Source organism: Lepisma saccharinum, chromosome 17 (genome assembly GCF_977018435.1).
Source record: "Lepisma saccharinum chromosome 17, izLepSacc3.1, whole genome shotgun sequence".
Classification (NCBI taxonomy): Eukaryota; Metazoa; Arthropoda; class Insecta; order Zygentoma; family Lepismatidae; genus Lepisma; species Lepisma saccharinum.
The window spans coordinates 56,392,059-56,419,072 of record NC_139245.1 but is presented as its reverse complement, the minus strand read 5'-3'; the positions used below and the strand labels follow the sequence as shown (position 1 = coordinate 56,419,072).

At 39.5% G+C, this 27,014-nt stretch overlaps 1 protein-coding gene across 4 annotated transcripts in view; it reads right to left on the bottom strand.

Moving 5' to 3' along the window:
• The window catches only part of mim (missing-in-metastasis), a 438,609-nt gene that overhangs the window by 354,127 nt on the left and 57,468 nt on the right, over window positions 1-27,014 (bottom strand). For all 4 annotated transcript variants that reach the window (XM_083139464.1, XM_083139467.1, XM_083139465.1 and 1 more), the window contains exon 2: window positions 7,830-7,891. In XM_083139464.1, coding sequence (XP_082995590.1) covers window positions 7,830-7,891 — 62 coding nt within the window. The remainder of the gene's footprint in view (window positions 1-7,829; window positions 7,892-27,014) is intronic.

Below are 27,014 nucleotides of genomic sequence, written 5' to 3'. Positions count from 1 at the left end.
CGTTGCCTTGAGCAGCGAGCTCTTGCTCTTACCAGCCAGGTGAATCACGCTCAGTTCAAGAGTTTAGAGTTGCTCTTTCTTCTGGAGTCTGGATGAGAACAAGTGAGGAATTGTAGTGCGACATTTCTGACACTGTACGAGAGTCTTGCATAAATATAATAAGGTATACCGTATTAAATAAAGACAAACGAGATATACTGATGATGCTCTTTACTATAGGAGAATACAGAGCAGTCACTGGAAAGTTAATTTTTAAAAGTAACTCGGTTACTTTGAACAAATGTAACTCAGTTAATCGTTTTTAAACAAAATTCTGTTTCAGTTACCGTTTAAAAATTAACTCTAAGTTACTTATACAGTATACTAAGCTACGACTGATTTGTAGAACGTGTTGTATGCATACACTGCATTTTTAAGAAAATCATGACCATCTAAAATTAACATTAATTTTGATCAAATTATAATAATGTTCATTTGTAATTATGAAATCATAAATGTAAAAAATTCAAAGTGAATCCTTATACGTTAAAGGAATTACGCAATGCAAGACATTTGTTCGTAAAACATAAAAAAGTACACACTAGTATTTTACAATTATTTACTGCTGAAACGTGCAAAAACGAACTGTAGAAGATAATGTGGTTTCTTGTTCACTGAAAGTGACTGTTACTTGTAACTACGTTACAGCTTAACAAAGATAGCAATGTCCATGTGCGCTCCCATAAATTATTCTCTGTATCAGTATTGGAAGTAAGGAATTACGTTGCACAGCTTAACCAAGATAAGAATGGCCCCGGTACAGCGCCTTGAATAACGTAGTGTGGAAAACGGCTCTGTTCTGGCATCTCTGGCTGGTTGCACTCGAATATGATACCGCTAGAGGCGCTGGTGTCGGTACACCTACATGGCATTCGTCTGCTTATAATGGAAGTAAATGGAGTTTTCGCTGCAACGTCTCATTCTTTTACATGAAGCATTTCTATGAATGTGATAATTGCTATGATATTTCGTACAGTGGTCGCGAAGATATTAACGAACATTCTAGACAGTCGACCACGTCCTGTTATCGTCATACTTTCGTTAATAACACGGGAGAAAAAATACGCGTGGAATGCTCTTCGCAACTAAATTTTTGTGTATGAATTAGGTTCATTATTATTATCATCATCATCAATTCTTTTAAAGATATACACACTGAAGCATTTGTATTTTTGATCTTTACTGTCTCTTCTGTTGTAAACTAATCGCGGCGATGATGATAATGATGATTGCATGAAATGACAAGGGGAATCCCACAAATCATTCTTAGTGCCATCAACATGAGAGTAAGGAAACTTTCAGACCAATGGCACAAGCGACAAGGGATGTTCACACTGTCACACTAGTGACACACACTTCCAGACTGTAAAATAGCATTCATTGCACATGAGGGTCCAAACAACAAACGACACGTTCATATGACGTATTCGGTCGGAAAGCTCCTTAAAGGAAGGGTGCTCAGACCGAAGCGACGCGCTACAGGGGAAGTTCCCAACTAAGTGACAAGCGACATGGTGCCTTCAGTCTATTAGCAAGCGTTTTCTGCTAATTGTGCGAACAACAGATAGGCGACACGATAAACCGCACGTTACAACAACAGATCTAGTCGACACGATAAGCCACACGTGTCGCGTCGCTCAAACTGGGCCATTTCCTCAATACCTTGCAACATGTTGCCGTGGTTTATTGTTCGTGCATGTGCGATGCATTGAGTGTCTTGCTTTAGGGAGATTCCGCACCAAAGCGACAAGCGGCACGCTACACTCATCGCTTGAGGATTTCACCAACGGAACGCTGGCCTGTGCTTCCCGTCATGCCGCTACGATGTGATTGGCTCGTTTCCAAGCAACATGTGTCGCTTCGATATGAAAGTTGCCTTAGACCAAAGGACCCGTGTCGCTTTGGTGTGAAATCCTCGTATCGTTTGTCGCGTGTCGATTTGGTGTAAAATATCCTTGAGAAAACGGTGCAGTCAGAGCTTGTGTCCCTACGGTTCGAAAGGCTGCATTGATTACGGACTGCTCGCTTCCAAGCGACACTTGAGGTTTGTCGCCTCGGTATGAAATATCTCTCAGGATACTATATATATTCTAATAACATAGAAAAGTAAAACTCAAGTACACAATCCAACACCTGACGTCCGGAATCACTTCGCGATGTTCTTCTTGTGTTACGCATGCTATTTATTTATTAATTTTATTTTACTTTTCTTTCCAAATTAATGCAGTTTCGTGACTGCAAATCACTCCACAAATATAACTGTTTCCATTAATTCACGTACCGCCTTTCAAGACAATAAATATATTCCAAAAACTAACTAAGCCGCATTTCTTTCATAAGAAAATTAGCAGTCGTACTGATCTCACTGCCATCTATGTTGTCATCCGTCTCGGGAACTAGTTTCTTGGGTCGTTTTCCACACTACGTTATTCAAGGCGTTGTAGCCCCGACAAACTCTGCAAACTCAACTGCACTAGGGATGGCCAAACGGATCCGGATCCGAAAAATCCGGATCCGAAAGTTACGGATCTGGATCCGGATCCGAAAGTTTCGTATTTCAATCCCATTATAATATTACCACACCTTAAAAGGTATTACGATCTTCGATTACAAAGAAATTTTTCATTAGTTAGTCCTTCAAGATTTTTTTTTCAAGTGTTGTTCCTAAAATACTTTGCTACGCATCGGCTAACACACTCGTGCACAAAAATAATCTTACTTGTTTAACATAAAATGTTAGAGGTGATTTTGTAAATGTCATTGAAACGAATATGTATTCATTCGAATGTATTGGAAATGGAAACACACATAAAAGTGAGACATTCCATTCCAGGATGAAGCCTTTAACACATTTAACAAGATAGAAATGTTATACAAAAATTATACAATTGTTCTACAGTTACAGTTTTAAAAATTAAAATAAAACATTATAATATATGCAGTGTTATATAATTACAAAGTGTAAGACTAACAAGGGAAGTTATCTAAGTGAAACTTGGCAGGTGTATAGAGGGGCCCAAAGGAAGAAATACGTGTTTTTTTGTTTCAGCTAAAAAACTGTTTTAGGGGGCAAAACCCACTCAAATATCAAGATGAGGACAAATAGAAGTAAGGATCTGACCCCTGTGTCCCCCTCCGATTTCCATGAAACTTGGCAGGTGTATAAAGGGACCCAAAGGAAGAAATGCGTGTTTTTTTGTTTCGACTAAAAAACTGTTTTAGGGGCAAATCCCCTCAAATGTCAAAATGAGGACAAATTTAAGTGGGCATTTGACCCCTGTGTCCCTCTCCGATTTTCATGAAAATTCGCAGGTGTATAGAGGGGCCCAAAGGAAGAAATACGTGTTTGTTTGTTTGAGCTAAAAGAACTGTTTTAGGGGGCAAAACCCGCCTCAAATGTCAAGATTACAAATTGACGTGGGGATCTGACCCCTGTGCCCCCCTCCGATTTCCATGAAATTTGGCAGGTGTATAGAGGGGCTATGTGCCCCTGTTTCTTCCTATGCCATATTTACGTGGTTTCGGGGTTAGATCCCTACTTCAATTTCTCCTCATCTTGACATTTGAGGGGGGGGGGTTGCCCCTTAAAACCGTTCTTTAGCTGAAACACAAAAACACGTACTTCTTCCTTTGGGCACCTCCATACACCTGCTTAATTTCATGGAAATTGGAGTGGCACACAGGGGTCAGATCCTCGCGTCAATTTGTCTTCATCTTGACATTTGAGGGTTTTTCCCCCCTAAAACCGTTTCTTTTAGCTGAAACACAAAAACACGTATTTCTCTTTTGGGTTCCTCTATACACCTGCCAAGTTTCATGGAAATCGGAGGGGGACACTTAGTCCTCCCTTGTAAGTGTATTAATTACAAATCGCGCACACACACACGTGTGCGCATCCCTACCCCGTAGTTGCTTGGAGATTTCATTGTGTTGAAAATATTTTCTTTTTCCTTAGAATATATATATATGTATGTATGTATGTATGTATATTAGCAGATAACAATATGTTATAAACACATTCTTTTAGGGTCCGTATCCGGGTGTGGCCATCCCTAAACTGCACAGCCATTTTTTTTTTTCGCTTCCTGTTTTCTCATGCCCATCAGCCCTGCGACTACAGCGCCACAGGGACGTTTTTATCTTGGTCGAGTTGTACACGTAACTCGTTACTTCCAACACTGATACAAGGAATAATTTACATGAAAGCTTCATATTTATCGAGTAACTGCTTAAGAGGAAGAAGAAGCACATGTATGGTTCAAGTCCTGATTCGAACGCCACTTTACTTCCAAGAAAATTCCGAAAGATCCGTTTCCCTCTGACAACTATATGCCATGTCGACGTGGAGCCCAGTATAACGTTCCCACCAATAGCGTCCGTTTTAGAAACTGACAGTACTTGTTAAGTCCACGTGGAGTAAATGAGATGTTGCAAAATCACTATCTTGAAAGATTGCGTGAGTTGGCGGTTATATTTGCTAGGTTGTGTTATTGCGTTGTGCTATTTTTTCATGCAATGTGGAGACCTTGAAAGCGTAACGTCGTCGCAGTTAAACACTGCTTGTAAAAGTGTCAACAGCGCTTCTCAGAAAAACAGGTGCTGGCTCGAAACCAGATACGCGGCCGGTCGGCTCCCTCTCGAGTTGTGTCAAAAATACAGAACTGGCGTTCGAGCCAGGACTTAAACTTTAACTGAATTGACGTGCTTTTGATGGATCCCCATAAGTATTATGTCTCATTACAGCCTGTTTGCCCGTGGCATGCCAACAATGAAAGAAGCGCGTGGGACAGAAATTACAGCTTACCGTGAGAGTGACCCACATGCAGTTTGCGTTAAGCGACAAGGACGTATAAACACTGTGAAGCATTCCTGAAAAGCTTCGAATGATTTTATTTCGGCCGGACTCGCTTGGGAAGGAAATAATCCTCTGCTTTTCGGGGTCTTGGAGATAGATTTTACTTGTGCCTGTCACGATTTGGCGTTTATATCGTCTGAAGCATACATTAAAACCTCCCTAACTCGAAAGGAAATTCGATGCTTGACCTTCTGTACCACGCGAGTGAAGCATAGTGCTGGCCCACCGAGGCCAATCCCTGAGAGTGGTGTGGATTGCAATCGAATGGAGAGCAGGCATTTGTTTGCCTTTATATTTTATAGTCTTTCACACTCAATTTCTTATATTAAATATTAGGCTCAGTCAATAAATAACGATGCAGGATATTTCACAGTACTTACGTAACGAACCCCAGAAGTATTGTCCGCCACTGTTTGGGCATTTATCCCATTGTGACACCAGTCGCAAAATAGCATGCTCGTGGAACTCCTTTGGCTGCTGTTGGAACCAATTGCGAACGTACTCCTTGGCGTCATCGTCCGATTGAAACCGTTGTCCCCGCAGTCCTCTTTTGAGCTCACCGAAGATGTGAAAGTCACACGGGGACAGATCTAAACTATAGGGGGGTGGCTCACGACTTCCTACTTGATTTTTTTCAGACATTCCTTTGTTGCGTTGGTTGTGTGTGGTTTAGCGTTGTCGTGCAACAGGACGACACCACGAGAAAGGTGACCGGCACGTTTCGATGTGATTGCCTTCCTGAGCTTCGCTAATGTTTCACAATATCGCTGGGCATTGACCGTAGCTCCATGCTCCAGGAAGTCTACGAGGAGCGGTCCCTTGCGATCGAAGAAGAACGAAAGCATGACCTTACCGGCACTAGTGTGGAGGATCTTGAACTTTTTTGGTGGAGGGGATCTGCGTGCTTCCACTGACGACTTGGCCGTCTCGACTCAGGCTCAAAGTGGTAGCACCAACTTTCGTCGCCGGAAATATCCTTTCCATTCGCCGATGGATTTCACGACCCCCTACACCTTCCGCTGTCAAGAAGCGCACAACACGCTGCTGCTCCTCTTTGGATGACTCGATTACGCGTCGCAGTCAAACACGAAATAACTGGACACGGCCGTTGCTCGATTAGCATCCTTTGCGCATACCTTGCCAGACACGTAAAGCCATCTAGTGGGAAAACGTGCGCGAATCAGTTTCGTCACACCTGCACCTCCATTTCGGGCCCGTCGACCCATTTCTAACTACCACAGTTTTGGTTTAATATCCTCTGCCTCATTATTTATTGACTGAGCCTCATACAATTTTCCAGCGCTCGTTAAGAAAAATCCACTTTTTTTTTCTACTTTTTATCACGCTCAGAATCTTATGCAAATGCAGTAAATAGAAACATTTTGGCACAGACCTTCTATAGCATCGCACCATCCATATCCCAGCGTAGTGGTAATAATATCGTAGCTAGTATGATTATGCATTATTATCGTCATATAGCCTTACGTATCCTGAATTACACTGAATGCATGCTTATGTGAAATTCCTCAAGACTCGGATGTCAACGCCGACGTCCGTTGTTGAGTGGTTAGCACAGCGTGCTATGATGCCATGGGTCCGGGTTCGAATCCCGACCTGGGCATGGGGTGTTCCTTGTGAGTGTCCCTTTATCAATTCATCTTATCACTCAACCTCATCATCACGATTAACCAAAAGTGGCAGAAAAGCGACGCTAAATAACAGAAAAGTAAACAAACTGGAATGTTATCTTTCATGCAGACTGCTTCGCTCCAGGCTGCATCGACTTTGTGATCAGGTAGGCTAATCCGGACTGACCTACGGTTTAAAAAATGAAGTCCTAACCAATGCGCAATCTACCTCACTGGGATCAAACCCGGGATCTCCTGGTTACAAGGTGACAGCAATCTGTGGCAGCTTTAGCTTAGTCATACCACAGAACAACCAAAGCAGGAAGAAGGAAAGTATACGGCTCTGTCTGCTCCCCAGAATGCAGGCCAAACAAAATAAAATCTCCCGTTTCACTTTTCATGGAATGCATAAGAGACTCAGACACGCAAACATATGCATGCATGCATCTAGGAGCAGAGGTGAGCGGTGACGAAGACGCACGGACATTAGAGGGTTAAAGCAAAGTTTTACCAAAAGTGTTGGACTTGAAAATTTGAAGTGACGACTTTTCTATTATGTAAATACAAGAAATTAATAACATTCACGTAGAAAATTTGTTAAGGTTTAGAATTTCATCTTACCGTACACTGAATAAGTACGGAAAAGAACTGTTCTTAGAAGAACAATTTCGTTTGGTTCCAGATTTTACCTCCTCTCGTAAAAATTGAGTTCGTCCATAATTGAAAATAAAATCCTTATAGAAAAATATTTGGACCTAAAAGGGATGAGGAGGCAGGTGAGTGGAGAAGGTTACATAATTTAGTAGTGCATAATTTTGTATTCGTGTCCAGATATTATTAGAATAATTAAATCAAAAAGACTTAGGTGAACAGGCCATGTGGCACGAATAGAAGAGGACAGAAGAGTTTACAGGATTCTCGTTGGGAAACCTGATGGCAGGAGACCTGTAGGAAGGCCAGGACGAAGATGGAGGGACAACGTTGAGATGGACCTAAAGGATATCGGTAAGGATGGAAAAGATTGGATTGATCTTGCCCAGCATAGGGACAGATGGAAGGCTTCTGTTGCTGCAGCCATAAACCTTCGAGTTTAAGAAGGATAGAGAGTTAGTTAATTAAAGCTTGTCCATAATGAACTCAGTGATATGTATCCATCTTACTTCTTTATGCCACATTTTTAGTCCTTGTTTAATAATTGTACTTTATCTGTTGCTTAAAATCTTAATACACAACTTTTTCATGCATATTTAACTAGATGGCGCAGTGCAACCACAAATTACACTTTCAAGAAAGAATAACAACTTTACCTGAGGCACGTGTGGAGTTTCGTTGCCTTGGCAATCAGGTCTTCCCACAAGGGCGTCCCGTTCTGAAAGAAATTGAAAAAAAAAACTCATCAGTTACTGCTAACATTTATAATATTTGCATTGTATCAGAACATTTTACACAGTAAGCCAGGTTAGTCAAACGTGAAATATATAAACATCGAAGCCTGGAAAGATTAACTCCGTTCTCTCTTTAATATTGTTGATTTTTATGTATCGTGGAGTTCAAAAGCGAAAAAAATCATTCTCCTATGAATTTGTAGGACAGGGTGAGCACTCTAGGACCACTATAAAATTCAGGTAATCTGTAATTCCCGGTTTTCAAGGGTACAAGCAGAAGTTTTCTCTATTTCCAACCTTACGTATTACCGCCTCTCACCAACCCACACACAAACATAGTAACAATGTAAAGGAGTCTGTGCGATTCCAACGTATCTAAAAATTCCAATTCAAATTAAACTCTCTCTCTCTCTCTCTCTCTCTCTCTCTATATATATATATATATATATATATATATATATATATATATATATATATATAATATCCAATTCAAGGTGCAGAGTTTATATTTGTCATTTCACATACTCAGGCTCGAATCTCCAAGCACAAACCACAAATATGACGGTAATCTACGAAATATTGTTAATTATATAAAAATTTCGAACTCAAATTTATCTACTCAAATATTCCGTCTGTCAGATAGATTGTTCTGCAAAGGACACTAAAAAAGGAAACGGATCGAGAGAATTGAGTTTTATCTTCCACGCAGCTTTCTATTCCTTCCTCGATAAAAATAAAAGCAAAACTGTGAAAAACTTGAATCAGAGCATTAATAAATATGAATAAATTGAATGGGATTTGGATTAATAAAAGTTGCAATTTTTCAGGTCTACGGAGAAAAATTCACGCAGAATTCCCAGAGCCAAAAATTCACGCGTAATTTCCGGAATTCAAGAATACGAAAGGATTTTTTTCAAATCCAATCTGTTCAACCCTTACCTTGCGTCCGGCATCTGCAAGTAATACAAGCTAACTTCATTTCTTTTAAAGTTGTCCAATAATGAAGATTGTTATTTACTTGAGCATTATTGGCTCCCTTTGTTGGTTGAACGGAGGAAGTAAACTGATACTGCAGACGTCGGTTGCGTGATGTCTGTTCACTCCTCAGGCAGAAAATGTTACCTTGGCTGACGGTGTGACGTATGTCTGCACAAACGTCAGACGCATTCCTGACAAACGCAGCCATTCGGGACAAAGGTATTTGAGTATGAGTATGCAGCTGCGCGTATCATCTCAATGACCCATCACCAGATGCCTTAAATTCCAACAATACCTTGTACGCCCGTACATCACTTCTCCTTCTATCTCTGTGTTTCGTTAATGACGGCTGATGAGTTAGGGAGGAACCACTTCGACGAGGAGAACCAAAATACTCCAGAAAGTTTGCCAAAATGTAATCCAAAATTCGAGTACATGATGGACAAATAAGTTACTCAGCAAATACTTCCAGCAAGTGTATTTGGCAGTTGCATTTATATACAAAATACCTTAACGCTTCTGAAACTACCGCACCTATGTCAGAAATGCAATGTTAGCTAGGAAAAGCGCAGAATGTGATTATTAGAGACCGGATTTTAAAGGGAAGTCCATTTTTTATTTTTCAACACGGATCATGGAATAAATAACAACAGTGTTGATAATTAGGTTCCACCAATAAGATTACATGATTTTGACTTCCCTTTTTTCAGCCAACATTCCCCTTTTTTCCAACATCTTTACTTCTGGTCTCTTTATTCACTAGTTTTTCAGCCTATATTCCAATTTCCCTCTTTTTAAAAAAACATCTTCCTTAGTCCCTTTATTGACAAGATATCAAATATTTTGTACAGGGTCAACGAAATTAGTAATAAGTTGTGTTTTATACAGCGTATATTGAAACACTTGTATGTTGAATTGTATCTTCTGCAAACATACTGTGTAAAGAAACAAACTGCCGGAGTTCTAGTTGAGGTAAGTGTACAACTGTCTTTACCTGAACAAAACATTCAACAATGGTCTATTTGATGCAGCCCTCCACGAGTGTTGGTAGTACGTCGCAGCGACAAACGCATTGTAAGCCTGTTGGGTTGAAAGTGTACTTATCCGCTAGATTTAGACTGTTATTGTGAAGTTTCTTTAGAATAGTTTCAACTTCACTGTGTGAGTGAGTCACGACAGTATTGAGTGTGAGTGAAATGGCGAAGTCAGGTACAAATGACAGCAAGCTATGGAATGCTGTAAGCTGCTGCAAGGAAGATTTCATCGAAACGGATGGTGAGATTATTCGCTGTACTTTACCTTCAAAAAAAGGAAATGAAAAACGACTGTAATTTATTTTTGCACTCCAATAAAACTATTTTTTTAAATGAAAGCACAATATATGAATGGTATATTGGGTTTTCATTTAAAATAGTGTTTTTAGTGGAGTGCAAAAACAACCATAGTCCTTTTTTGTCCTTTTTAGAGGATTTTTTTTCCCTTTAAAATCAGGTCTCGTGATTATTACAATTATAAACTATGAACCTCGCAACCAATGTTAGCTTTTCAAATTTCGCAAGTAAACTGACTTATTGTGTCGCATCGCATTCCGAAGTTTCTTTGTTCTAGTAAAATACTGAAAAGCTAACATTGGTTTCGATGTTCACATTTAAATGTAATAATCTAATTCTGCTTTTCCTAGCTAACATTACACATTACATCGGTAGTTTCCGAAACGTTGGATCTGGTGCGGGGTGTGGAGTTTGGGTTCCTTCTGTTCTTCAGTAATCCAGGAAATGGAGTAAAGAAATGTATAATTCACGAATAAGATAATAGAATTAATACCACAACTTACATAATGACATAAATGCTAGATGTCTCGTCACGAAGGACGGTATAGATGTTTAGTGCATTCATGACGGAAACTATTGCACAGAATACTGATGACAAAAAACACTTAATAACCAGGTCTGGCGTATATGCGTATCAGCGTATATGTATAGTCGGGGGCACAACCACCTTGCAGCAAATGCCAAAACTAAATGTTAAGAGCCCTCAATCTAACTCTCCTACCCACAGACATTATTAGACCTAAGCGGAATTGTAGGTCAGGAATTGTTAGTTTTGGCGTTTGTTGCAAGGTGGGTGTGCCCCGCACCAGACCCGTCAGTTTACAGTGGTTTGATGACTCAAACAGAACAAACAAGGTTAAACGGGTAAAATTTGTTTTAATATCCGCTTTGTGAACAGTGGCTAACAGGGATTTTGAGACCCAAAGGAGGAAATGAATCGATTTAAAATTCCTCTAGGGCTTTCAACAGTCATCCAACAATATTTTGTGCCAGCTTGTATCAAGGATTGCTTAACCAAACGCTTTACGAGGCCAGGAGTTTGGATCTTCGGACGGCAAGGATGTTTCGTCATATTTGCCTACTCATTCATTTCATTGTTCCTCTTCACTGTCGCTATTAACTAAAAGAGGTAGAAAACTAGCTGAAATATCCTAAATCAATTAGAAAACAATAGAATTGGAATAAAGTAGTTGTGTTGGACCATACATAGATGTAATAACTTTTACACATTATTATTACGTGAGCTTTTAAAGTTATAGTACGCCCGGAATCAAACAAGTGGACTTCATAAAAATCTGATTCAATTGGGTTTCACGGGATTCAATGTTCTTTTAACTTGAAAAACTACCTGTTGATACTACAACTATTCTCCATCCGGTGTAAGAGCTAGGTTAATGTAAACAAAATCACGTGATTTACAAGAAATATTTCCTTTTCTATTTCTTAGTTCCGGTGTCATCTACTACACTGCAGCATCTACGTCAAGTGGTAACGCTTTATCACACGCACTAAACTGGTTGCATGTCTAGCTCGCGACTGAGAAACAACGAATCGGCGATCAGTTGAATTCTCTTCGACTAACATCCAGCATTTTCGAGTGACAAGGCCGAAAGTTCCTGGCGGGACGAAACAAATGAACGTCGGATACACAGCATGTTGCCAAACGTACTGTAAAAGGAGAGAGTTGTTCAGCGTTGTTGCTAGATAAAAGGTGTACAATACTACATTAAGCACGAGAAATTAGTACACAAAACACCCAAACACTGTACAAAGAAACTAATAAAAACAACTGGCAAAAACAGACGGACGCTTGGCAACGTTGTAATGGGAGAGCGATGTTACCCCTAAAGCTTTTACTTCACAACTGAGCGTGTATTTGTTTACGTATACTTCATTCTTACAGAGAATAAAGAATAGTCGCTTCAGTGGTCGAGTGCAGTCGATTCTCGACCTTGCCATCGACGGTTCCGGGTTCGAGTCCTCGCCTAGGCATGGCAGTCCATTAGTGCGTGTTCCGTCATCAATTTCATCGGATCACCTTTCATCCTCATCATCATGGTTAGCAAAAAGTAGTAGAAAGAGACCTTAAAGAAGAAAAATATAAATGCAATAGTACCGATTCATTGGTTTAGTTTTCTTTCTTGGCTTTTCTGACACTTTTGGCTAATCGCGAAGGTGTCGGGGAATACGCGTACGTGGAATATGCGTACAAGCAAAATTCGTGGACGTTGAGTACAGGGGAAAGACAAGAGGGGTGGGGTAACACCTGCCTTGCTAGAAATTGCGTGTGACGTAGAATTTGCTTACGTCGGAGGGCATTTACAACTTGTCGTTTTACAAACCTTTTCTTCACGCTTTATCTCTACTTAGAAGTGGCTGTTGTGTAGTTCTACATTCCACAGTGGAATGGGTACGCTAGGATTAACCATCCACTGGTCGACGAAGTCACCGAAAACTCAGTTGTTGATTCAGGAGGATTCTAAAGTTTGAAATTGGGGCCAGCACATCTTCTCTACCACGTCTCTTACATCTTAAAGGCGGTCAGGGGCGTGATGCTGATCACATCACCTCCACTTACGACCGGATCAAGAAAGTGGGGGCGTTACCCCCACACCCCCTATACGCCTTCATGACGTGGTGCTATGCACAGGGGAGAACTTTATCTATTTTTTTTAAACAACCTACCTGGAAAATTACATTCCCTCGCACATTACATTTGTGTACATGAGAAAAATGAAATGTTATGAAATACAGTAACATCACAGAACTCCAATATATCCAATAGTTACTTGTTCAGAAAAACTAGATATTGTTTTTGCATTAATGTTGAATACAAGAACATGTAGAAAAAATTAATGTGAGAATTTGTACTGAGATTTAGAAACTTCACATGAATTATACGAATGAGAAATGTCCTTCGAAAACATATGGTCGTTTTACTACATAAAAACAATCAAATAATATATGTACACATAACAAAATGTGCATGTAAATGAATTCACCGAATATTTTATTTCAAACTCAATTCGTCGCTTTGACTATGTGCTGTAATCCACCACTAAAAAAGTACTTTCTCTATTTACGAAATGCTCAAGTCGAGTTGCAAAGGCCATAAGGAGAAAACATGGAACATAAATCTCAATTGCGTACATTTGTCAAACGACAGATGCATGGTTGTTCGGGTAATTGCAGTTTCCCAATAAAAGAAACAGCGACGACAATAAACATTCCAATCAAATGCCTCCTCCCCCTGGCATTTCTCCCTCAGGTAAATTCCCTTTTATCTCTGGAAAGCCACCATCCAGAGGGAGCCATGCCTCCCTCACGCGACGGGCGTGGCATCCCGCGATGAATTGACGCATGACACAAACAGGAGATAGGCAGGGGAAACCTCGCCGACACAAAATGAGTTGCCTCTATCAAAGGATCGATCACCCGTTGCTGCATGATAGCTTTTCAAACCGTTCCATAAAAATACCAATATCCCAAAACAACACATTCATGAGTGAATGCAACAGGTATGAAATTTTGCATATTTGTAGCAAGAAATAATTTCTAAGTCATGTAAGAAAGTAATGAATGCCACATATAGTTTTCATCGTACATAAAAATGATCGTTTTTGTCAAGAATGCCGGATCATTATTATTATTATTTTGGAAAGAAGGAGGCTCCGATTACGCAAGCATCAGAACGCAATCATTTAATTGCATTTGGCTTTTTAACGCCCCTTTCCTACCTTTATCAGACGATGATGGTGACTAGAGAACATTAGATTAAACTAACGCTGAATACAGACTTTATGCGAACGCCATTTTGCCACACGGGAATTCAAAAACTTGCGTGCATCAAAATATAAGGTTTCTAACAATGCCAATAAGGTCATTTCCCTCCTTTCCTTCGATTTCATGTTCTATGCCATCATTCCATTTAAAAAAAGGCTGTCATGATCAAGGCAGAGAGCTGCCGATGCAGCGGTCAGTTTGATCTCTAGTGGCCTATCTATCTATACTGGAGTCTATCATCCTACCAGTATATTCGCGATTCAAATTATCCATTATGCCATTTGGAGAGATTTTCGGGAACTACTGTATGTAAGACACTATGCTGCGTTGAAGTCGTTCAAAGCATAAGGAATGTGTTAAAGAGTAACCTAACGTGTACTGTTCAGTTCCTGGACATTATTTAAATTGATCCCGATAAAAGATTCCTTGACCGCATTAAAATTCATCCGGAATAAAGGTTCCTGGACCAAATTTAAATATTCTAAACATAAAAAGGTTCTTTGCTGTCTAGAACCCATTTACACCTGCTGATTTTTTTCTCCCGGGCGGGAATTGAATTTATTTACAATCCCTGGACCTGTAACAACCCTGAGATTGCTAAACATCCAGGAAACCATAAATTCTAATAGGTCTATTGGGTTGGACCGTATTTAAATCGATAAGGAAAAAATGTTCCTGCCTTTTGAAATACTTTACAGATAAAAAGGTTATTTACGGTACAGAACCAATTTACGTTTGCCGATTTTCTCCCCTACCGGAATTGAATGTATTTAAAATCCTGGACCTTTTAACAACCCTGCTTCTATCACATTACTTAAGCATGCTGCGCATGCGCATTCATACTTTTATCGATGTCATCATTCTCAATCATTATTTCCACACTTCAATCACGCACAGACGCGGATGAACGTGACGGACCGAGAGAATCATGGGTAAAGATGGCGCCGCGAGTGCAGACGACTCGTGCGGGACTCGTCTAGCCAGCGTGTAAAAAAAAATACGTTCAGGAATAATAATAGCATAAAACTTTCTCTGCAGTAAATCAGGAGAAAATGGCCATTGATATGGAATCACTGAAATACACCCAAAGGCTCTAAAAGTACATGTCAAGAGGTAATACACCACGCAAGGTTCGTTTCTTAGAGTGCGAGTTGTAGGAATTTTAGCGTATTTTTAATAAGTCCCTAACTGCAATTTAGGCCTGAGTGCAACACTGTCATGAGGTTCTTTTGATTTTCTTACCGTCCTATGTGTCTCTTTCGTGTGTTTTCGTTTTCTGTTTATTGTAATGTTTTTAGTTTCATATATTTCTCAAAATTATGAGTTGACAACAAATTGTTAAATCTAAAGTAGATATGGTTAATACTAGAAAAGGTTTGTGCCTCAATTTTGCCATCTAAAGCAATAAATTACAAAATAAAATAAAGAAGCATTAACAGGGTGTATCTAAAATTTCAAATCCAAAATTCTTCATTTTCTCTCCTTTTTCTTGGCCCTTTTTCCCGTCTCTTAACATTTATTTAATCGCCTCGTACTTAGATATAGTTGGAAATTAAGAAAATATGCAGCTATTTTTATTCAATGAAAACCCCGTACCACAAGGCCGGTAAAGATGAAAACTGAAGCTGAACTTTAACAAGAGATTTAGATTTGCTTTAATTGAATTATTAATGCATGCAAAAATTAATGCTTCAGACTTCTGGGGAATAGCCACATTACTTTATTTAATATTTTTACACATGCAAGAATTTCATTCTTAAGAAACAAAATGAACAAATCTTAACCACAACCCAATACAATTTGAGATTTTCAAATATTCAATTTTATCAAATCCCAGTAAAGGTATATAACAATGTAAATTGAAAAAAAATAGAAATAATTCTTGACCACAGCATCACTTCTTGACATTTTCTTGACTTCCTTGACATGCAGGCACCCTGATTAATCAGTATAAACGATCCCACCCCTCAAATGAGATAGTACGTACGCCACTGACATTACAAAAACTTCCGACTCGGTACCGCAACACGGCGCCAGTAAGTTCTTTAATACAAATTATTGGTTTTATTTGAGTTTTAAGTCCACTTTATGCACAGTAAGGCTAATCGGGACTGGACCTACAGTTTACAGTGGGATCTGAACCACTATGTGCCTCCACCGGGTATCGAACCCGGGACACTTGATTACAAGTCAACGACGTTACCACTACGCCATCGAGGAGGCCTATTATACAAATGGTTAGCACATTAGTGCAAGCTTATACGCTAGGGACAAAATTAACAGTCAAGTGCAGAAAAACACTTATTCAAATTAATATTCCAAATTCCAGATTACTTTCATGAATAGTATGTAAGGGTATGTGTGTGTGTGTTTTGTTGTATGCCTAGACTAGACTTCTATTCCTGTATGTAATTCTTTTCTTGTTTTTGTAATTTTATATTTTTCTTCCTTTGTTTTCAATATTCCAATTTTTATGTAATGGTTGAAATTGTTTTCAAAATTTCGTATAATGAAATTTCGATGTAAACATGGTTAAGTGGTAGGAAAGGCTACAAAGCCTTAACTTCGCCATGATAAACTAGACGTAATAAATACATAAATAAATAAATAGCTAAAAATACAAATGTAATACACATGTGTAATGACTCTAATATACATTTACTTTCAATCCCAAATTTGCAGTTCTACACCATTCCACACGAAGAAAATTGACCCCACTACCTCACATTCCGAGAACAGCTCTATTCTTAGCAGTTGAGGGTCGAAAAACGCCCGCTGAAATAACTGACACGCCTACTGAAATACGCGTTTTCAGGTGCAACTTGTTGGACAACATTTGCGTTGCCACTCATTCTAAATTTAGAAAAGAGGGGAGACCCTATCTCCCAAACTCAGATTCCGAAGATAATTTGACAGAAGGGCTTGAACTTTCTCACGAAGGACGGCCTACTTAACTGGGGGAGGGGATGGCACACAAAGGTATTTGGCAAGTGGCCTTGGAAATGACTCTGCTGTGCTTTCATTGTGACTGGAATCGAAAGAATACATACATTGAAGTTCTGTTTCACTCTCTTGTTAACCGATGACAAAAACCTGAAGATATGGATATCCAGGAATCTCCAGCACATTTATTACATATCCCCTGAATATCCATATGTCCGTCCAGGGGACATCCTTAGGATATCGAGGAAGGATACATTTCGGACATTCTTTGGTCATTTGTGAACACGTTTAGGAAATTCTGTGGACAATTTTTGACACGTTTTGGATACTCTGTGGACCATTTTTGAATAGATATTCTGTGGATCATTTCTGAACAGCATATGGATTACTTTGGGATATGTTTCAGGCATCAGTATGACTTGGTTCACATGAACGGGACATTATAGATGTTTCTATTGGATTGCGGATAAGGATATATTATGGACTACAAGTGGATCTAATCTGGACCGTATCCTGATATTTCTCATACATTTTCAATACGAAAACCACATTCCTCGGCAAGATTTCCTCATATCAAAGATCTCGTGCACTTACGTTTAAAACAAGCACATTTTTATCTTTCTCTCTCACACACACACACACACACCTGTCTACACATGCAAAAAACACAAACATATCCGTGGGTTATTGGTGATGTCATTAGACATTGTCTGTACAACTTTCTCAGTACGTTTATAAAATTTTAGTGCATATTTCCATGCTTATTTTGATCTTTTTTAGAGCAGATCCGCCCTTTAGTTATAATTCATTCCTGATATGGCATCCAAAATGGTTTTGTTTTTTTATGAACAGATTAAGATATGAAAAATAAAATATTTGTAAGCATTTCTCTATTGCAAACGTAATGGATGTTATATATTTACAGAAATATATAACAGGTTACACAAACTACTCAATTTTATATAAGAATCAATGAAATACTACTGCTCTAATGATGATAATTCGTAAAAATACCAGTCAGAAATAATAAATTTTACGTTTCCGAGTACAATCGAAATACATGATGTACAGCCAACGACAAAGATGTGATAGGAAAATTGTCCATCACTATTTTCATTCTTTTTATTTTATATCCTGTGTTGGTTTAAGGAATGGAATTTCGTTTATGCAAAACAGGTGCCTACTATTTCTATTTTAATTCATGATCTGATCATCACATGTGAAAAACAGACCGAATGAAAAATGAACCTCCTATTTATTTTGCCCTTGGGTGTACAAAGAATCGATCTCAACACTTTCCTTTTAAAAGGACTTTAGTCAAAAGGATTGCTAGAAAACGAAAATGAAAGGAAAGTAATGTTTTCTCTCGCGCTCCTCATCGGATAATTCCTGGACAGATAGGTTTGCGATTTGCGATGTCCTGTATCTCTAAAAAGTATTTTAGTCCGATTGCTTGCTTTAAGAAATGCAACTTTCAAATCTTCGTTGTTCAAAATTCTTCTGCGCTAGGTGTAGAAAAGCATGGCAACATGCATTTCAGTCCTTTGGTAAAAAAAAAAAAAATGTTCATAAATGTGAATACGAGAACTATTGAAAACTGCTAGTTCTACTAGACAATTGCAATTCTTATTTATGCATTCCAATCAGGGTTGTTAAAAGTCCAGGAACCCATAAATTCTAATGGGTTCTATTGGTTTCCCCAACAGGACCGGAACCTTTTTTCTCGCACAATTTAAATTCGATCCAAGTTGCGTATTGTTTCATTGAAAAAAGGTTCCTGGACCGTATTCAAACTGATCCGGAAAAAAGGTTCCTGGATTGTACTTAAATTCATCCGGAAAAAAGTTCCTGGACCGTATTCAAACTGATCCGGAAAAAAGGTTCGTAGACCGAATTGAAATACTTTGAAGATGCAAAGGTTCTTTAAGTCAAGAACACATTTACTGATGCTGATTTTTACTCCTGGACCGGAATTGAATTTCTTTAAAATTCCTGGACTTTTAACAACCTTGATTTCAATTCCAACTAACAAAGAGAAAGTCGAAATAGTGGAGCGATGTGTTAACAAGTCTGGAAGTTTTTTTTTCTCTCTCTCTTTTTAAAAGGCTTGATTTCGACGGCAAAGATTTATCAATGTAACAAGCTAGTACCGGAATGGAAACCGGAAGTTTCCAGCAGCGATATATGCAGAGGGGAAGCACGCTCGTCAAGTGCTGTGGCTTGTAAACACTTCATTTGCATAAGACAAGATACCGTTACACAAACGTGAACAGAGCATACAAAGCGAAGGTTGGAGAAATTTCACGATTCAGAAGAAAAGCAGTGAATGTGCCTTGGATAGCAAGTATGCTGCACGCTACGGATTCTGGGTATCAATGACTACCGTCAACACTGGAAACCTACACAAAAAGCACATATTAGCAGTCACTGCACACGTGCACTCAGTATACTTGGCTTCCAAAACAATCTTTCATGGCGAGCAGCGTGTTTCTTACAAGTTCTCCGCAATATGGATTCACCGAGGAAGCTACTGTCTTTCTCAATTTTGTATGACAAAACTATACTGAACGCGGGTTCAACTGGCGGCTGGCCTACATAGTTCCATCTGTCTACCAATCATCTTCGGGGATGTGAAACTCGATGAGTGTCAGCAATCTCAGTTGCGAAGTAAAAGCTGTAGGAGTAACATCGCTCTCCCGTTACAAGCGTACGTCTGCTTTTGTCAGTTGTTTTATTAGCTTATTTGTACAGTGCTGGGTGTTTTGTGTACTATTGTACAACTTTTATCCAGTAACGGTGCTGATCAACTCTCCTCCCCCTCCCCCCGTTTCACAGTACGTTTGGCAACATGCTGTGAATCCGACGCTCTTTTGTTTCGTCCCGCCAGGAACTTTCGGTGCCTTGTGACTCGAAAATGTCCGATGTTAGTCGAAGAGAATTCAACTGATCGCTGATTCGTTGTCTCCCAGCCTCCAGCTGGAAATGCGACCAGTATAGTATTGTATTGAAACGACAGGTTTCTTTATGAAGGACACGGGGCCCACTCGCACCGTGTTTCGCGAAAAAATGTTCCATGAAATATACTCGTGCTCCTTTCACGTAACCTCTGTTTTCTGATAGGAGTGCGGGGAACTGCCAAAATGCAGAACGTTAAATAACCATATGCGACAGTGATTACATTCTGCCTCAATGATAATGCGTGGAGCAGATTTATTTGGAATGAAGTTCGTCTAATTTGACTGTCACTCTGATAGCAAACAGAATTTTCAAAATTGCACAACTAATCACGGGAATCTACTTTCTTTCTAAATATCAAACAATAACATTATTTCGCACAAAAATGTTTCAAATCATTTCAGATTACTTAGACTAAAACGATTCAGCCAAAAAGAGAAAACACTACAAAGATATTTGAAAGGAGGAGGGTATAGGTGAGAAGATTCTTGAATGCAATATCTTTACTCATGTCAAAAATGTTCATTTCCAAGCAACTTAAATAACATCGGCGCCAGAATTCTGAAAGCCATGTGAACCTGATGCTAATGCAATATCGGTCTCTCCGATGACGTAACGGTAACGTTGTCGCCGCGTAATCAAGGGATCCCGGGTTCGATACGCGGTGGAAGCACATAGTGGTTCGGATCCCACTTTAAATTGTAGGTATAGTCCCGATTGGCCTTTCTGTACATAAAAACGGACTCAAAAACAAGTTCAAATTTAAAGCTAATGCTATATTTTCAGAAACTTCGTGTGAGTGTTAAACTGTGAGTTATTTGTACAATCGAATAAGCAATATTCATAATGATTTAAGTTTTATATGAGGGGCATGCACCGGAATCTCTATTTTTTAAATTAAATTAAATGCTGTTACTTTATTCTCTCTTGTGAGTCAACAATCTAGAGTTGTCATTTGGATAAAAATTCAAGCATTAGCCTAGAGGTAGAAGGTATTTTACATATTGTTCGTTTATTTAAACTTTTTGATTTACTTGTGTTTTGTATTGTGTCCCACCCGTGACACCAAAAGCAATTAATATCTCCTTTAACTGTTACATTTCCCCTTCAACTCTACTAGAATATTCAAAGTCAATTACCTTCTCATTGTATTAAATAATTTATTTTTTCATCATTTGACAATTCACAGAAATTAAAATAAATTCCTTAAGTGAAGAGGCAGTGCTTCGTCTGTCCCACCCGTGACACAAAATTGTTGAGATATAGCTACAACCCTGGAAAGGTATTTTAAGTAGTTATGTTTAATCAACAGTGTTAAGTTTCATATTTCATTGCACAGACACTGTAAGAAAAATGTTGCTTAATTATCAGTAGAATAGTTACTATAGTGAATATAAAAAATGTAGTCTTCTCGTCTCACCCGTAACAATGGAATGCCCCATAAGTAAAACATGACGGACACCCAACAAGTGGTCCCAGAGAAAGCAAGACAGCTCTTTAGGTTCTGCTCAGCAAATAAGGTACGAACATCGAACTGGATCTTCTAAATATACTGGTACTGCTGGTTACATCTTCCCTAAAGCTCTCGCCATAAAAACAGTCCAGTCAAGGTCACGCCATCCACCTACATTGTTGCCAATAAGCAACTATTTCAACCGACGAAATCAACCGCTTATGTACAACGTGCGAAGTGTCGACCGAGCAGCTTAGAAGTGTGACAACCCTGGAGAGGCAGGAGTGTGGAGGAGGCAAAAGGGACCTTGACTGGACTGTTTTCGTGGCGAGAGCTTCTATTTACTATCATTCGAGTCGTCATTTTAGCATAGAAATACGTATCATTCGGCACGCAACGAAGAGAGAAAGAAGTGGATGGTCGTCGTACGCTTGCCCATGCTGAAGTACTTGCAGCAACATAAGGCTGTCCCATTACACTGTAATTGCATGGAAGAGCCACTGAATGAATCATTCGAGCTGTCTCGTTTCAGCCTTGGGCAATTTAGCTGACCAACCCCGCAGTTTCCGTTTAATCAATTCTGAAATTGGCAAACTTAAGCGAAAGTTCTTTTCTTTCTCCGAGATGGGCTCAAAATGCTGCTAGCTGCTTCCGACGGACCAGCCAGGGTGAGCGAGTGTCATTGAAATGGGGTGGTGGAATAACCTCGAAAGAGATTAAGCGCGAAAGGGCAGAACCGTGAAAGAGGACTAAACGCGAAAGGAACAGTCGCGAAACGGATTAAGCACGAAATTAAAATTGAACACCAGAATAAGCGCGAAAGGAATAACAGCGAAACCAAAATTGAACACATGAATAAGCGCTAAACCAAAATTGAACACTGAAATAAGCGCGAAAGGAACAAGAGCAAAATGGATTAAGCGCGAAACCCAAATTGAACACCGGAATAAGAGCGAAAGAACCGCGAAACGATTAAGCGCGAAAGGAAATAAAGAGAAACAGACTAAGCGCGAAGGAATAAGAGCGAAAAGATTAAGCACGAACAGAATAAGCGCGATAATTTCACTTTCGCGGTTGTTCTGGCGACCCAACTATTTCCACCGGCGAGGAGGAAGCGTCGAGCGAGGAATGCGTCAATTACAAACGACGCAAATTACGCGTCCCATTTAACCGAGGCGGCGAATTTCCCGAGAACGGTTATTTAGGCATCAAAGTCTCGCGTGCAGAAGCGTCTTTCAAAAGAGACGACCTTGCAGATGGAAAGTCTCATTTGCAGGGAAGAACCAGCAACAGGTCACTCGGTTAAATGGCACCGTTTACTTTGTCCAAGGATAAAACATCACGCAATGTTTCGTCGGACAACTTCCTCAATGCAACAAACATTCGCGGCAAGAAATTCCCAAGGATTGTCGGAGAGAAATTTCTATTTGCCCAAGACTTGACGCATATCGACTTTGCTACGAAATAAAATATCACTACTCCTTACGTTGGTCTCTTTTCAATCCATTAGAACAAACTGAAAATTACATCATCTTTCAACGAATTCATTCACATCATTGGGAATGCTCTGGCAAAGTTTTATAGCGCATATACGTAAATGCATATGTTTTATGTCAGTGATATTTGGGCGTAATGTGCATATTTGTGCACATTGTGGGCAGTAATTTTCATGCAATCGTTCGTTTCAAGTTTGCCTATTCTCTCTTTTGTGTGGGTGGGTGTCAAGAGTAACCTATTTCTCCTAAGCCTAGACTCTAGTTGGGTCAAGGACATTCAGTAACTGGAAACTCATTCAGTAACTGGAAACTCGTACAAGACTGTAGCAAAGATCAGAAAAACAAGTCTCCCAGCTATGAGTGTCATCTAGAAGAAACTAGTCACCAGTTCCAGACCCAAGTTACAGCAGCAGGATGGGTGGCATTATTTGTTGATTGACTGTTGATTCGATATGGACGTAAATCTTGTTGTGTGTGTTGTGTGTCTGTGCCAAAGTGGTACTTGTTGCGGGAGGATAAAACGGGCATTTTCCCTAATAGTTGCAAATGTTCATCCACTGAGGAGGTCTCAAAAGACAACCAATTTGCAACAACGTAGTACAGCCTGGCCTGCATTTGCAGACTAACGATGCTCTGGTGTCTGAACTAGCAGCCAGTGTGGGATTTTTGTTATGTGCCATCCACGCGTGTTTCATTGTCTTTTCAGCGAATTACGTTCATCCTCGTCTTCGCGGTTAGTCAAAAGTGGCAGAGAAGCGAAGTAAAACAACACAAACCAATCAGTCATTCATCTTTTAAGGAATTACACACAAACGCTTCGAAAGAAATTACTTTAACATTCCCTCCCAACTTACAAATATTTAAAATACTGAAGTGGTGTTTTATAGTCTCCATCCACTGTCAGAACGAATTAAATGTGAATAAAGGCACGTGACGAAAATCGTTAATTCTAACATCGGTTCGTTTGTATAGATTAGGTACGTGAAATAACCGCTCCCGCTTCAGCATAGAGGCTTAGACAAGTGGTATTCCTTTGTCAAACTAGTCATCATTTTCTGCTTTGCAAACAGTTTTTATTCGTTTTTCATTGATTGGCTTTATTTTGCATCGCATTTCTGCCACTTTTGTCTAATCGCGAAGATGAGAGTAAATGATGATATGATGAAATTGATGAAGGGACATTCACAAAGAACACCTATGCCCAGGCCCGGATTCGAACCCAGGACTCCTGGCGTCGCACGCCACGGAGGTCGCCAGTTCTTATTCGTAAAAATACAAATGACAGAAATGCAATATTTTTTGTTGTTGTTCATGTTGATCAATTATAGGCAACAACGTTGCAAACACGGGTCTATAGATGGGAAATCCTTCAATTCTTGAAATTCTGTGCCCCTGGGAAAAGGTGATATTGGAGCGCTCATAAAGTACGAGGGTAAGTCTTTAAATAACAATAATTTTATTCCAAACTTATGAAAGTATATGCACAACGAACTTTGTATTTCGGGACTAAAACTGTTCCTTAGCAACACGTCATAAAGGACTCGTGACGATTGAACAGTATGCTAAGGAACCATTTTGAGTCCCGAAATAAAGATTTTCGCTGTGCATAAATCTCCACGAGGTTTAGAATAAAATTTCTGACTTTTAATGACTTCCCCTCGTATATACAAACCATAATATAAAATTTTTAGAACGCGCTTTTAAAATGTATATTGCACATTTAGTGCATATTTTGGGGCTTTTGTGCATATAAATCCGCCTCCTAGTAATGACACTGCCCAGTGATGAATGTAGCCTCAAGCAGCGCGCATGAAGTACGCACAGACACACTCAAGACAGACTAAGATATCGTTCGAGTGCTTGGCCACGTGTACTCATTATCTCGTTCCAGTAAGATTTACTGCAAGGAAAACAAACACACGTTCCCCTCATTGTACTTAATGATCAATTCGTCATATCGCTGCGTCACGATTTTGTCATATCGCTATAATTCCGTGCGTTATAAAACCACAACCGTAAAATCTGAAATTAAACCAAGCAAGAAATGCTGCGAACTGGGCAGGACTTCCACAATCACATCGGCTATGTAGCTGCATCCACATCTCAACAAGGAAGTACACGTTCCTTTTCCTTTATTTTTGTTTAAAACAAAAACAACACCGCAAATATCGACTCGCAGCGCCAGCCTCTAGTTTCCACTGTTCAACGAACAACGCTTTGTACCGTGTTGTCACGTTCCGCGTACAGGTTTACTTCGCTGAATAAAAATCTGTATAAAATCGGTTTCGCAATGTGATTTTGAAAGCAGATACAAAGAGCTTCAAAACAAGACCAATATTGTATTTATAGGGCTACCCAATACTAAGAAAGAGTTATTTCGCAAAATTGAAGGAAACTGTTTTTGACAAAATTTGAAAACTTGAAAATTAAGAATTGTGTTTAAAACCTTTCTGTCTCCACTGTACTAAAATTTCACAACGATCGGACAAACCGTTTTTGTTTTACAGATCGTTTGAAAAACTCCAAAAAACCTGCACTTTTTTCTCATGACGATAAAAAATATAAGGCCTACTCGATTTTTCTTTGGTAGTATAGATTAACGCAGAATTGAATAAGCTAAATTTTGATGTAACTCTTTCTTATGTAGGTCTACTGGTTGATTTTTAATTGAAGTCCAAACTCTAGTATCTGTAATTTTTAATCCGACAGTAGAAGATTGGAGGACTATAAAAATCGGAACAAATGGCACAACTTGTTAGTGAAAATTACGGTTTCATGTGGAACTTCTACAGAAGAAGTTGAACGAAATATTAAGAATTTTTCTAAGCCATTTTGCAAGAGAATGTAAAAGGGAAAAGGACACCAAATTCTTAGACTCGGGCGAATCCAAAATCTCCATTGACGCTTCATAGCAATAACAATTACAGAAGCTGCTGCTAAAAGCTCATCTTCCTCGTCATGCATTTTCACGGAGTATTTCACGTGTGCTTTCAAGGCGTCGAATCAGGCTGCTGCACGTCTCCACACCGCAGTCTGTGGGGACGGACGTCCATCGAGGGCCTTGCCGACCGGCATAGTGGGAATGCATGCACCTTGACAGTGTGTGTTTATGTAGTCATTTTTTTCATCTAATCATCCTTATCATCGAACTTACCTAAAAATATGAAACTCTGACGTGAAATATTCTGTACAGAAATAAAAAAAATAGTTGACCAGGAGACAAGATAAACCATACATACAGATTAACTTCTCCGTAATCAATAACAAGCCTCATGTCATGAGATCAAGTAAAGAAAGCGCGTCGACAAATTGAAAACTGTTAACAAGCAAGCGAGGCCCCCGGGCAAAGAGCTCCCCTCGGTGCAGCCACCTCCTGTAATTGCAGCTGACCCTTGCACTCAGCTCCAATATTTCCGACGCCGCAATCAACCGCTCACCGAAAGGCGCAATACGGTTGGCTCTTCAGTTGGGCACTTGAAAGTGCTCTTCAATTTGAGTTACCATGGCAATAAAGTTCGCTATCTGCCTCGGGATCGCAGGTGGTAATTTCCGTGGTGCTTTGCGACCTATCCTTCGTCAATGATTACTGCGCGGGCAGGGGGAGAGAAGACGCCGAACAAAGGTCAAAGGAAAAAGCGGCCGGTAGCTTCGCAGCTATTAAAAGCGGGTGTTTAAAAGGTGTGAAATTATCGACCGCAAGCGGACTTTGTGACGTCTGGGTCGTTCACCAAGCGTGGAAGTCATAGCAGTGGGTGATTCAGTTCAACTACATGCGAAGTGCTGCCGAAACTTTTGCTTCCTTACATACAGAAAATCTAGTTTTCTCCCTTTCACAAATCGGATTTGAAACCTTGTTCACAATCCGCGACTTCCCAATCTCAATGATTGAAGTTCATTATTAATTATAGTTTTCACAATTTCTAGGTGTACGACTTCATTTTAGAGGAACAAAAAAGTTATGTTTGGTTACTGTCAGTCCAGTTTACACTAGATACGCTAGTCAAGACTGAACCTGCACTTGAAAGTTAGATCCCAACAACTGAACAAATGTACCTCCACAGGAATTGATTGATTGATTGAATTAAAATTGTTGGGTGTGTCGGTACGTGTGGCCATTTTGTAACCTTCAATGTATACGAGGAACTGTATCGTACTTAAAATGTTAAAA